The following is a 14,959-nucleotide window of genomic DNA, read 5'->3' as shown; positions in this document are numbered from 1 at the left end:
CATTGGGTCTTCGTTGCTGTGCGCGGGCTTTGTCTAGTTGCGGCGAGCGGGGGGCTACTCTCCGTTGTGGTGCGCGGGCTTCTCATTGCAGTGGCTTCTCTTGTTGCGGAGCACAGGCTCTAGGCGCACAGCCTTCAGTAGTTGTGGCGCGTGGGCTCAGCAGTTGTGGCGCATGGCCCCAATTGCTCCGCGGCGTGTGGGATCTTCCCGGACCAGGGCTTGAACCCGTGTCCCCTGCATTAGCAGGTAGATTCTTAGGCACTGCGCCACCAAGGAAGTCCCTCAATTATTTTTAAAGTGTACAAAGGGGCCCTGAGTTGAGAAAGTTTGGGAGTGTAGGCTTGCACCATCATCAAACCCCTCATTGATAAATTTCTGGACGCTGGCCTCCTTAGACCCACCAACTCCCTTATACACCCCGATTCTACCTGTTGTTTTTTTTTTCTTTTAAGTATTTTATTTATTTATTTATCTATTTTTTGGCTGTGTTGGGTCTTTGTTGCTGCCCACGGGCTTTCTCTAGTTGCGACGAGCGGGGGCTACCCTTCGTTGCGGTGCGCGGGCTTCTCTTGTCGCGGAGCACGGGCTCCAGGCACGCAGGCTTCAGTAGTTGTGGCTTACGGACTGTAGAGCACAGGCTCAGTACTTGTGGCACACGGGCTTAGCTACTCTGCAGCACGTGGGATCTTCCCTGACCAGGGCTCGAATCCGTGTCCCCTGCATTGGCAGGTGGATTCTTAACCACTGCGCCACCAGGGAAGCCCCGCTATTCTACCTGTTAAGAAGGCAGATGGCCCCTAGCGTCTAGTACAGGACCTGCACATAATTAACGCGGCTCTGGTCCCCCTCCGCCCCGTAATCCCCAATCCTTACACCATCCTCAGTTCAACTCCTCCTAACACTCAGGTCTTTATAGTCCTCTATCTAAAACGTGCTTTCCTCGCTATTCTTCTCTCCCGAGACTCTCAAGGCATATTTGCTCGTACGTGGATGGACCCTGACACCCACCGCTCTCAACATCTCACCAGGACCTCCCTCCCCCAGCGATTTAGGGAGAGCCCGCACCTCTTGGGTCAAGCCCTAGCCTCTGATTTACGCACCCTGTCACTTGCGGGCAGCACTCTTATTCAGTGGGCTGATGGCCTCCTCCCGGCAGCCCAGACCACAGCGCCTCCCTTCCCCAAACCACAGCCCCCCTCACCGACCTCGCCCTACGAGGCTACTGAGTCTCTCCTTCCAGAGCACAGATTAATCGGGTCGCAGCCAAAGGTCTAGGATTTCTCTTGTCCCCAGGACCATGAACCATCACTACTCAGCACAAAGAGCTTCTAGCCTTTCTCCTTCCACCCCATAACAGAAAGGAATTAAGGGCCCTGCTGGGCCTCACTGGTCATTTTTGCATCTGGACCCCCACTTTGGCCTTACAGCAAAACCTCTGTATGTGGCCCTCTAAGGACCCGAAGCCGAACCCCTGGAATGGAGCTCCTCTCTGCAGTCAGCCCTCACCTCTGCCCCCGCCCTCGCCCTCCCAAACGTAGGTAAGCCCTTCTTACTGTGCACCGGGAATGGAGAGGGGTAGCCCTGGGGGTCTTGAGACGAAAACACCACCCAGCTTTTGCCTCTCAACGCACCCGACAGGCGCCTCAAGCTTTAGACGTTAAATACAAACCACATACGGCCCGACACCCGCAACGGCAGGTAAAAGAGAAAAGGCTCAGTCTTCTCTTAGAGTGAAAACTTACCGTGTTTGCCTTTGAACTCTCAGAGCTGTGGCTAGGACTCCTCTCCCCTCCCCTCTTCCGGCTCCAGACTGCTCTGAAGGCCCCTGAGACCTCAGCCCCTTTGAACTCATATATGGATGCCCAGCTCTTCTCACTCCCTTTTCTACCGTGAAACCTCCTCCTCTGGCCTCTTACCTCCAAGCCGTAGAACTAACTCGCAACCTTTTACGGACCCATACTAGTAGATACCTACCCCAACTTCAGGACTCGCCCCCATCTACAATCCTACAACCTGGGGAATGTGTCCCATTAAAGGACCTCACCTAACAGAACCAACAGTGTGGATCTGTATCTCTCTCTCCCCCCTGTTCCTGCCCCGTAGATAGATAGGTAGAGAGAGAGACGTATGGATATACAGATATAGATATACAGGAGGAGATTTACTATAGAAATTGTCTCATATGATTATGGAGGCTGAGAGCTTCCATGATCTGCCTCTGTAAGCTGGAGATCCAGGAAAGCCAGTGGCATGTTTCAGTGCGAGTCTGAAAGCCTGAGAATCGGGAGCTCTGATGTCCGAGGGCAGGAGAAGATAGGTGTCGCAGCTCAAGAAAAGAAAGGGGGAGAGAGAGAGAATCAATGAATTTGCCCTTCCTGCACCTTTTTGTTCTATTCGAACACTCAGTAGATTGGACGACGCCCACCCAGGCACGCTGGGGAGGGTGGTCTTTCCTCAGTCCACCAGTTCAAATGCCCGTCTCTTCTGCAAACACCCTTACAGACACACCCAGAAATAGTGTTTTGCCAGCTGTCTGCCTTTGCTCTTTCTGGCCTTTTGTATTTTCTTAGGAATTTTAGGATCAGTTTGTCAATTTCGTAAAAAAAAAAAAAATCTGGCATTTCGATTGGGATTGCATTAAACTTCTAGATATATTAGGAGAACATTTAATTATAATATCACATCCCACAGTGCATGTACATAGCATACCCCTTGATTCATTTGCTTTTTCTTTATTTTCTCTATGTAGTGTATTTTTAGTTTGCATTGTAGAGTTCTTGTATACCATAGTGATTATTGAAGCTCTGAGATGTTTCAAAGGCAACAGAAGGATAACTTGAGAAGGCTAGACACATTCTATTGAGTGAAAGTTGAAATACTTTTCGATTAACTTAGCAACCACCAAACTACACAGCCATCACCACAGCAAGAATCTGGAGTGAACTTCAATCCTCCTTTCCAGAGGAAAAAGAAGACTGCTGTGGTTGAGTTGTGTCTCCCTGCCCCCTCCCCCAAAAGGTATCTTGAAGTCCAAGCCGCCTTTGCTTGGATGCAGGAGAGTCTTGGAAATACAGTCTTTGACACTCGAGTCTCTGTAATGCAAGAAGGCACGTGGAACAGCAGGAATGGGTGTTGCCTGAGCCAGCCCATAGTGTTGAGTGCGAGGCGGACGGCTGTCTCTTTACAGCTTGGCTTGTGTCAGGAAGAGAGAGCCCACCAGGTCAGTTTAGAGGGTCTTCCCCATCTCTGAACTTCTCCATAGTGTCTTCTGTGGGCATACTGTTCAGTTCTACCCGTGTCTCTCTCCTTGACCCCTAGTCGTCTTGGGTTTTGAGATTTAACTCTCTCCTGCCCTTTCCTTCGTGAAGGTAACATTAGCACTGGTTTCAAAAGCTCTGACAATTCACAGCATCTATTTCCCAGTCCATAGGAAAAACTGCCAGACGGTCGGCTAGTCTGCCTTTTCCAACATGTTTGAGGCAGAAGGTGATTCTCGAAACCTCCAAGCCCCTCCTCCCTTTGCTATCACTTTTGTTCTCTCAGTTCTATTCCTGGGACAGGCTGCAGCTCTGTCTCACGACAGCACCGCATGGCATCCTGTCTCTCAGTCTACCTCTGATCGGCAGGTACATTCTTCTCTCCCCTGGGGCAGCTGACTGTCGGGTGCTTTTGAAATAGGATCAACAACACATGCTGCCAACTGGCACCAGTGCACACCCACACATATGTAATGTGTGTGGTCTAGCCACTCTCTTCCACTATGGCAACCGGGGCACAAGCCTCCCGAGACTGTCCTGGCACAACCCGCAGCAGCCAGTGGCGTGTGGATGGGCTCTGGCAATGGCACCTGTGTGATCTGGTGAGGGAGAGTGTGACGTTGCCATGGTGCCCAAACCCAGGCGCCATCTTGCCCCTTCTTCAAGCGTGAGAATGACAGTTGAGCTGATTGTGCTTGTATCGCTTTGGTGGGAGGTCAAGGGCGGGGGTTCTCATGGGCTCCCGTGACGGTTGGCTCCACGTTCTCCTGAAAAGCAAGCTGCGCTGAAAGCTGCTCTCTGATCTTTCCTAGGCTCTTTGACAGACGTAAATTTGCTGCTGCAGCCGCTCAGATCATTTTTAATCTTGGGCAAAGGAGAGACTGGCTCTTGTGCTTGAAAACAGGATGTGATTGGCTGAGTCCAGATGGCTATCGCTTCCTTGATTCCTCGACTTGAATTCGTTTTTACTATGAGTATCAGGCAGGGTCCAGGCAGGAAACAGATGGACTCCTCTAACTGGTGAGTTATTTAAAGCGATTTTTATAAAGTGGAGGCGAGCGGTATAGGGGTACCAACAAGGAGCTGTTACGCATCTTTTGGTGAGATGGAGGGGCAAAGGAGGGAGCCGTGCTGCGAACTCTGGGGAGAGGGACCTTAAGGAGAGGCTGCCTGGCTGGAGCTGCGACCTTCAGCTCAGAGAAGCCGCCGCTCCGTGGCACCCAGCAGGGAGGGGCTGGGGGAAAACGCCCTATAACCGCAAATTCTTCCTGCCCTCCAACCTCCTCCCCTCACGGAGCCAGCCCAGCCAGAAGCCACAGGGCCAGGAGCTCGCATACAGCCTACATAGGTCAGCGTCCTGGGCTTCAGTGAAGGGTGCAAAGTGGAAGTGGAAAAACAGGTAGAAAATCACCAGCAACTACACTGGAACGTACTAGAATGAATTCTCCCCACTACGCTTGGGCACAAGAAATGTCTCATGGCTTTACTTTTCTAAACTGAGATAAAAATGGCTCAAGATGCCATTATCATCATAGATCACAAGTGAATATCAATCACTAGGAAGCGCCCCTGTACGACACTGGGTGATAAAATATCCTAGCTCTTATGTGACTGGGAAGAATTGGAAGGGCCTTTTCCTTAGCTCACAGGGGCCCCTTTCTGTAGCAGACACCTGTGTTTTTGCCAGTTTGCTCCTTTGCTTTAGCAAACAGCCTCTCGTGTTCCTTTGGGAAATCCCCCCCCCTTAGTTGTGTGCGTACTGCTTGGGGGCATTGTGAGCGAAGTGCCTGCCCTTCCTTGGCCAGGGGCGTGGGCAGCCACCCCACCAAGCCAGTCACCCTCAATTTTGAAGTGAGTGTTATTTTGAAAGCTTGAATTGAAGCTGAGTACTTGATACCTGGACAGAAAATAGCTGAAACCAAAGCATCCCAACAGTGGAACCCTGAGGAGAGTGGACCTCACTGGTTGCCTTGATACCCTGAACTTCCCTGATTTCTGTCCTTTTGGAGATCTCGGTTTTCAGTTTTCTCTTTGGTTCTGTAAGATGCCCTTTTTAATCACTGCCATTGCTTTTTTTTTTGCCTACAACCAAAGCATCCTTATAGCTGCACAGTTGTTGCCATGGCAATGCCTGCTACATTGGTACCTTTGCTGCCCTGGTCCCTGATCTCCCGGCTGCATTGGGAGAGCTGCAGGGAGCTCTTTGCTAAGGTCTTCTCCCATCCACAGGCTTGGCCAGAAGGGACCCTTATCACAGCTTGTAAAGCTGCATGCAGGCTTAGTGTCCAGCCTGTCATTCTGTCTCCAAGGAGCTGCCTGGGGACAGAGGGCACGTCCCCACCACTTGTACAAAGAACTGTCCCTGCGCACCCTGTTTGCCTCGTCCATTCCTGAGGAGTCAAGACTGGGTTGGGCCAGTTCCCTCTCTTCCAGTCCTCAGCACGTTCCTCTTTTGGACAAGTGACCTCTCTTACCTTGGTAGCCCACAGTTTTAAAAATAAAATCTAACTCCTCCCAGGCAAGATAAGTTTTGACTTCTAGAGTTCAAAGGCCTTGGACTGTCTTCTTAAATGGTGGAGTGCTGGGAAAATACATTATTTTGTTGTGAGAAAACTTCAGTACAAAACCAAACCAAAACAATACAAAAAACTAAAATTCATTTCTCAGATAGCTTATCCTGTAATATTACTTTCTATATCTTTTGACAGAATGAATCTAAACCTACAATGTGAGTATCTGGGGGATCTTCTCTCTTTCTCTCTCCTCAAATATAATTGTCATGAATATAATTTACTACTAAACTATAAGGGATTTCTGTGTTTGCAAGTAAATTATATTTATCCATAATTGAATATATGCCATTATATATAAATAGTATTTCTTCTGAAACTGCTGGAAAAATGAATGAAATAATACCTACAATAAATGAATCCCTACTGATTCATTGGCACTGATCTTTAATGATCTTAGTCAACATAATTAAGACTAAAACTCACTGTTTTGCCCTGACTTTCCTCACTGTATCCCTTTGTCATCACTCACTGATGCATCAAAGCTCATCACTATTCCCTCCACAACCCTTCCTGTAAGCCTCTATCTTTGGTGGGTAATCTCCCTCTGGTAAACCTTTTGTCCTTCCATCCTTTTCCGTGTCTAAGTCACATCACCTGTAAGAAAATTTCCAAAATTGATTCGAATTTTGCCTTTATATAATATGAACGTATAATATAAATTCAAATACATGTTCACTCTCTTATGCTTGTATGTATTTATGTCTGTCTCCATCCGTCCATCATCTCTGTGCTTATATAAGCAGAGACTTTGTTCGAGTATTAAAAATTATGGACAAGAACCCATTTATATATAAAGCAGAAGAAGCAAATGGAGGAAAAACTCTTCTTTGGCTTGAATATGTCAATTTGCATTTACTGAAGTTTAGACAAATAGAAATAATTTTCTCTAATTTGCTTCTTGAAGAAAATGAATTAAAACCATCTATAATAACTTAATGGTAACAGATTAGGACTCTACTGACATGGGAGTCATGAGAGTACAAAAGGGCACAATGCTAAAGGTAAGCAAAGTAGGGGCGGAGTCAAGATGGTGGTGTGGGAAGACGCGGAGTTAGCGTCTCCCAACAGCTAGGCACCTGCCGGCTGCTGGTGGGGGACTCTGACCCCCAGGGAGACGAGAGGAACCCCAGAGTGAACCAGTAGGATGTAGGGGGACTGAGGTGGGAGGAGAAGTGGAGGCCAGACAAGATTGGTGGCCCTGTGGCTGGGGAGACCAGGAGAGGCAGGTGGGAGGGACATTCCAGGAAGAGCGGGAGAGGAGTGGAGGGCGATCCCCTGGCCCACGTGGGCCAGGGAGCCAGCTGAGCTCCAAAGCCAGTTCCCCCGCCCTCCGAATCCCCCTCTAGGCCACGTGGGTCCTTGAGGGCATAGGAGAGAGGCTGGGGAGATCAGGAGAGGCAGGCAGGGGGCCCTGCGGAAGGAGCAGGAGAGGAGCAGAGGGCGTTTGCCCCGCCCACTCGAGCCCAGGAAACCTGCTGGGCTACCAGGTGAGGTTCCCTGCCCTCTGAGACCAGGGATGGGGGGCATGCCTGGGCCCATTCTGTACCTTGAGCCTAAGCCCCACCCCCCAGACTCCCAGAGCCTTTTCCAGCCCTGTGGGTCCTGAGCATTGGCCCCACCCACTGCCCAAACCTCACCCTTGCTTAGGCCCTACCCTCCACAGCCAAGGCCTCCCCCCCCAACCCTTTTTTTGTTTTTCTTTCTCTTCCCTCCTCTTTCTTACTGTTGTGGTACTGATGTACCTTCCAGTTGTCGATTCATCTATACTTTTATTTTTACATTCTTTCTAACATATCTGTTAGTTTCCTAGTCTAATTTTATTTTTTACTTTGTTCTCTTTTTTCTTTGCCACCCCACGTGGCTTGTGGGATCTTGATTCATGAGCCCAGGGTCAGACGGAGGCTCCTGTGGGAGGAGCTCCAAGTCTGAACCACTGGAATAACAGAGAACCTCAGACCCCAGGGAATATTCATGGAAGTGAGGTCTCACAGAGTTCCTCATCTCAACACCAAGACCAAGCTCTACCCAATAGCCTACAAACTGCAGTGTTAGAAGCCTCAGGCTAAACAACCAGTAAAACAGGAACTCAATCCCACTCATAAAAAAAAAAAAATGAGATGGCAAAAAAATATGTCACAGATGAAGGAGCAAGGTAAAAACCTACAAGACCAAATAAATGAAGAGAAAATAGGCAAACTACCTGAAAGAGAATTCAGAGTAATGATAGTAAAGATGATCCAGAATCTCGGAAATAGAATGGAAGCGAGGATCGAGAAAATACAAGAAGTGTTTAACAAAGATCTGGAGGAACTAAAGAACACACAAACAGAGATGAACAACACAATAACTGAAATGAAAAATACACTAGAAGGAATCAATAACAGAATAACGGAGGCAGAAGAATGAATAGGTGAACTGGAAGACAAAATGGTGGAAATAACTGCCAAGGAGCAGAATAAAGAAAAAAGAATGAAAAGAATTGAAGACAATCTCAGAGACCTCTGGGACAACCCTAAACACACCAACATTCGAATGATAGGGGTCCCAGAAGAAGAAGAGAAAACGAAAGGGTCTGAGAAAATATTTGAAGAGATTATAGTTGAAAACTTCCCTAATATAGGAAAGAAAATAGTCAATCAAGTCCAGGAAGCACAGAGAGTCCCATACAGGATAAACCCAAGGATAAACACGCTAAGACACATAATAATCAAACTGTCAAAAATTAAATACAAAGAAAACATATTAAAAGCAGCAAGGAAAAAACAACAAATTACACACAAGGGAATCCCCATAAGGTTAACAGCTGATCTTTCAGCAGAAACTCTGCAAGCCAGAAGGGAGTGACAGGACATATTTAAAGTGATGAAGGAAGAAAAACCTACAACCAAGATTACTCTACCCAGCAAGGATCTCATTCAGATTTGATGGAGAAATTAAAACCTTTACAGACAAGCAAAAGCTGAGAGAGTTCAGCACCACCAAACCAGCTCTACAACAAATGCTAAAGGAACTTCTCTAGGCAAGAAACACAAGAGAAGGAAAAGACCTACAAGAACAACCCGAAACAATTAAGTAAATGGTAATAGGAACATACATATCGATTTTTTAATGTAAATGGATTAAATGCTCCCACCAAAAGACACAGACTGGCTGAATGGATACAAAAACAAGACCCATATATATGCTGTCTACAAGACACCCACTTCAGACCTAGGGACACATACAGACTGAAAGTGAGGGGATGGAAAAAGATATTCCATGCAAATGGAAATGAGAAGAAAGCTGGAGTAGCAATTCTCAAATCAGACAAAATAGACTTTAAAATAAAAACCGTTATAAGAGACAAAGAAGGACACTACATAATGATCAAGAGATCGATCCATGAAGAAGATATAACAATTGTAAATATTTATGCTCCCAACATAGGAGCACCTCAATACATAAGGCAAATACTAACAGCCATAAAAGGGGAAATCGACAGTAACACAATCATAGTAGGGGACTTTAACACCCCACTTTCACCAACGGACAAATCATCCAAAATGAAAATAAGTAAGGAAACACAAGCTTTAAATGATACATTACACAAGATGGACTTAATTGATATTTATAGGACATTCCATCCAAAAACAGAATACACATTTTTCTCAAGTGCTCATGGAACATTCTCCAGGATAGATCATATATTGGTTCACAAATCTAGCCTTGGCAAATTTAAGAAAATTGAAATCGTATCAAGTATCTTTTCTGACCACAATGCTATGAAACTAGATATCAATTACAGGAAAAGATCTGTAAAAAATACAAACACATGGAGGCTAAACAATACACTACTTAATAACGAGGTGATCACTGAAGAAATCAAAGAGGAAATGAAAAAATACTTAGAAACAAAATGACAATGGAGACACGATGACCCAAAACCTATGGGATACAGCAAAAGCAGTTCTAAGAGGGAAGTTTATAGCAATACAATCATACCTTAAGAAACAGGAAACATCTTGAATAAACAACCTAACTTTGCACCTAAAGCAATTAGAGAAAGAAGAACAAAAAACCCCCAAATTTAGCAGAAGGAAAGAAATCATAAAGATCAGATCAGAAATAAATGAAAAAGAAATGAAGGAAACAGTAGCAAAGATCAATAAAAGTAAAAGCTGGTTCTTTGAGAAGATAAATAAAATTGATAAACCATTAGCCAGACTCATCAAGAATAAAAGGGAGAAGACTCAAATCAATAGAATTAGAAATGAAAAAGGAGATGTAACAACTGACACTGCAGAAGTACAAAAGATTATTAGAGATTACTACAAGTAACTGTATGCCAATAAAATGGACAACCTGGAAGAAATGGACAAATTCTTAGAAATGCACAACCTGCCGAGACTGAACCAGGAAGAAATAGAAAATATGAATAAACCAATCACAAGCACTGAAATTGAAACTGTGATTAAAAATCTTCCAACAAAAGCCCAGGACCAGATGGCTTCACAGGCGAATTCTATCAAACATTTAGAGAAGAGCTAACACCTATCCTTCTCAAACTCTTCCAAAAGATAGCAGAGGGAGGAACACTCCCAAACTCATTCTATGAGGCCACCATCACCCTGATACCAAAACCAGACAAAGACGTCACAAAGAAAGAAAACTACAGGCCAATATCACTGATGAACATAGACGCAAAAATCCTCAACAAAATATTAGCAAACTGAATCCAACAGCACATTAAAAGGATCATACACCATGATCAAGTGGGGTTTATTCCAGGAATGCAAGGATTCTTCAATATACGCAAATCAATCAACGTGATACACCATATCAACAAACTGAAGGAGAAAAACCATATGATCATCTCAATAGATGCAGAAAAAACTTTTGACAAAATTCAACACCCATTTATGATAAAAACCCTGCAGAAAGTAGGCATAGAGGGAACTTTCCTCAACATAATAAAGGCCATATATGACAAACCCACAGCCAGCATCGTTCTCAATGGTGAAAAACTGAAACCACTTCCACTAAGATCAGGAAGAAGACAAGGTTGCCCACTCTCACCACTCTTATTCAACATAGTTTTGGAAGTTCTAGCCACAGCAATCAGAGAAAAAAAAGAAATAAAAGGAATCCAAATAGGAAAAGAAGAAGTAAAGCTGTCACTGTTTGCAGATGACATGATACTATACATAGAGAATCCTAAGCATGCTACCAGAAAACTACTAGAGCTAATCAATGAATCTGGTAAAGTAGCAGGATACAAAATTAATGCACAGAAATCTCTGGCATTCTTACACACTAATGATGAAAAATCTGACAGTGAAATTAAGAAAACACTCCCATTTACCATTGCAACAAAAAGAATAAAATATCTAGGAATAAACCTACCTAAGGAGACAAAAGACTTGTATGCAGAAAACTATAAGACACTGACGAAAGAGATTAAAGATGATACAAATAGGTGGAGAAATATACCATAGTCTTGGATTGGAAGAATCAACATTGTGAAAATGACTCTACTACCCAAAGCAATCTACAGATTCAATGCAATCTCTATCAAATTACCACTGGCATTTTCACAGAACTAGAACAAAAAATTTCACAATTTGTATGGAAACACAAAAGACCCCAAATAGCCCAAGCAATCCTGAGAACGAAAAATGGAGCTGGAGGAATCAGGCTCCCTGACTTCAGACTCTACTACAAGGCTACAGTAATCAAGACAGTATGGTACTGGCACAAAAACAGAAACATAGATCAATGGAACAGGATAGAAAGCCCAGAGATAAACCCACACACATATGGTCACCTTATCTTTGATAATGGAGGGAAGGATATAATGGAGAAAAGACAGCCTCTTCAATAAGTGGTGCTGGGAAAACTGGACAGCTACATGTAAAAGAATGAAATTAGAACACTCCCTAACACCATACACAAAAATAAACTCCAAATGGATTAAAGACTTAAATGTAAGGCCAGACACTATAAAACTTTTAGAGGAAAACATAGGAAAAACACTCTTTGACATAAACCACAGCAAGATCTTTTTTGACCCACCTCCTAGAGTAACAGAAATAAAAACAAAAATAAACAAATGGGAGTTAATTAAACTTAAAAGCTTTTGCATAGCAAAGGAAACCATAAATAAGACAAAAAGACAACCCTCAGAATGGGAGAAAGTATTTGCAAATGAAACAACGGACAAAGGATTAATCTCCAAAATATACAAAAAGCTCATGGTACTAAATATCAAAAAACCAAACAATCCAGTTAAAAAATGGGCAGAAGACCTAAATAGACATTTCACCAAGGAAGACATACAGATGGCCAAGAGGCACATGAAAAGATGCTCAACATCACTAATTATTAGAGAAACGCAAATCAAAACTATGATGAGGTATTACCTCACGCCAGTCAGAACGGTCATCATCAAAAAAGCTAGAAACAATAAATGCTGGAAAGGGTGTGATGAAAAGGGAACCCTCCTGCGCTGTTGGTGGGAATGTAAATTGTTACAGCCACTATGGAGAACAGTATGGAGGTTCCTTAAAAAACTAAAAGTAGAACTACCATATGACCCAGCAATCCCACTCCTGGGCATATACCCTGAGCAAACCATAAATCAAAAAGAGACATACACCACAGTGTTCATTGTATCACTGTTTACAATCGCCAGGTCATGGAAGCAACCTAAATGACCATTGACAGACAAATGGATAAAGAAGATGTGGTATGTAGATACAATGGAATACTACTCAGCCATAAAAAGAAATGAAATTGAGTTATCTGTAGTGAGGTGGTTGGACCTAGAGTCTGTCATACAGAGTGAAGAAAGTCAGAAAGAAAAACAAATACCGTATGCTAATGCATATATATGGAATTTTTTAAAAAAGGTACTGATGAACCTAGTTTCAGGGCAGGAATAAAGAGGTAGACATAGAGAATGGACTTGATGACATGGGGTGGGAGGGCAAAGCTGGGACAAAGTGAGAGTGGCATCAACATATATACACTACAGAATGTAAAATAGTTGGCTGGTGGGAAGCAGCTGCATAGCACAGGGAGATCAGCTCAGTGCTTTGCGATGACCTACAGAGGTGCGATAGGGAGGTTTGGAGGGAGGCTCAAGAGGAGGGGATATGGGGACGTGTGTGTGCATATGGCTGATTCACTTTGTTGTGCACCAGAAACTAACACGGTATTGTGAAGCAATTATACTCCAGTAAAGATCTATTAAAAAAATAATGGTAGGCAAAGTTGATCTACAAGGGCTTATTGTCTAAAAAATGTTAACTATCTAAAAATAAACAATTAGTAATAATTTTGGTAGTCTGGAAGATGAAAATTTTTATGAATTACTGAAAATTCAAGTTACTGTTGGGAGAAGACAAAGAATACTGTACTATGATTTACGATTATGAATCATAAAATGTCAAATTTCAATGTAAAAGAGAAAATGCTTTATTGTTTATATTTTTTATTCCAGGGAGCAAAGAGTGATTTCAGTTTCTTGGTGGTTTACGTCCCTCAAGTACCCTTCAAAGAATGCTTACAAATTTACACATGTCTGCAGAAGTTGCTGAGTCCCACAAGAAAAGACTTCTAGGTACAAAAAGTTTTTCTTTACTATACTCAGGTGTCACACAGATTGGAATTCTATTAGAGACAATTCATTTTTGTGATACGTTGGCCATATTTTCATGATTTAAATCAATTTTGCAAACCTTTATTGAACATCACCGTCTTCAGGGAACTGCAGAAGAACATAAAGATGCTGGAGGCTTGGTTCCGCCAGAGGATATATAGGTTGGTGGGCTCCCTAGGCACGATAATAGATAACCATATGTGGTAAAATAGGAAATGTGCTCCAAGAGGGTATAAACACAGTGGTGAAGGAGGCAGCTTGGGGAAGGAGTGAGGGGTTCCCATGGAAAGAGGTCTTCAGGGGTCCTGAAGCTGACGGTCCTTAAGCCTGTGTGGGAACTTGGAGAAAAATGGAGTCCCAGGACCAGAGAGTCACCAGGGCACTGGGGACACAGACTCGAGCTGACTTTGCTTAAGACTGGCCCTGTCTACAAAATCACTAATGGAATTCAAACTTGCTAGGAACACATCCCCTGACATTTGAAAGCTGGCCTTCCAGGTGGAGTTTTACGGACTCTCACTATGTATTTTGAGCCTCTGGGTCCAGAAGTAGAGGTGTCAGCAGGCAGTCTGCCTTGTTGAGTCGGAGTTGGCTCTAATGCCTCCCTCTTGTTCCAGGTCCCCGCTCCTTCCTTTTAGGACCTTTTTGAATTCTGTCTGAGTGCACTTCTTGCTGCCCCACCTCTTAGACTTGTCCCCATTTTATTCAATAAGATGTCAATGCACCGACTACCTAAGGACCTGGGAAAGTTGAGCAGCATCCCAGATTGATTGCATTTCATCTCATTGGTCCCAACCGCTTTGCAGAGACTCCAACGACTTTCACCTCCTGCCCACTGTATATGCCCCTAGCATTTCCCTGTCTCTACAGGAATCCATGCCAACAAAAAGGGGTGAATCAGAAAGGAAAAATCAATTATATTACATTTCTAACAAGCTCATTGCCCAAAGCCTACCAGGCCATCACTTGTTCTGGTCCTTTGGGCCCTAGACCTTCAGGCCAGTGTTTCTTCTTATACTTGTGTTAAGGAGTTGGGTTTGGATAGGAAGGACTCTGAAGTACAGCACTGGTTGCTGCAGCAGCAAAAAGGTTGCTGCCTGAGTTTCCACACTACCGGCCAGGATTGATGACTCAGCAGTACTGATGCCTGCCTTCCATTCAAGGTCGTAACAAGGGATTTGTCCTGGGCAGAGAGCCAGTACACCACCTGACTGGCAGATGCCTTTGCCCAGAGCTATTAGGTTCTCTTCCCACGCAGAGGGGCCCTAGTGGTCCTGGGAAGAAGCAGTCCTATGACCCAGTATGTAAATGAACTCCTTGGCATGGATTTTGGGGACTTGGCGGTGCTGCCCTTTTGCAGGTTCTAAAAGAAGGGCTAATCTTCCTTACAAAACTCTTTTAGAAATTGTGCCAGCCTGGGAATGGCATTATAGGCCCCAAATGAGCAGATAACTGGGACATCAGGAGACCTGTCTGGTCACTTTGATGTG

At 44.3% G+C, this 14,959-nt stretch overlaps 1 protein-coding gene across 2 annotated transcripts in view; it reads left to right on the top strand.

The window, feature by feature from the left end:
- Nucleotides 1-3,959: 3,959 nt before the first annotated feature.
- Nucleotides 3,960-14,959, top strand: part of FRMD4A (FERM domain containing 4A) — a 663,610-nt gene continuing 652,610 nt past the window's right edge. For both annotated transcript variants that reach the window (XM_067030461.1, XM_067030463.1), the window contains exons 1-2: nt 3,960-4,277; nt 13,311-13,430. In XM_067030461.1, the coding sequence (XP_066886562.1) occupies nt 13,370-13,430 (61 nt within the window). In that variant the 5' untranslated portion in view covers nt 3,960-4,277; nt 13,311-13,369. The remainder of the gene's footprint in view (nt 4,278-13,310; nt 13,431-14,959) is intronic.

This window comes from Kogia breviceps, chromosome 3 (assembly GCF_026419965.1).
Source record: "Kogia breviceps isolate mKogBre1 chromosome 3, mKogBre1 haplotype 1, whole genome shotgun sequence".
NCBI lineage: Eukaryota > Metazoa > Chordata > Mammalia > Artiodactyla > Physeteridae > Kogia > Kogia breviceps.
Note: the sequence above shows the minus strand (reverse complement) of the source record. Positions and strands in the feature narration are given on the sequence as shown.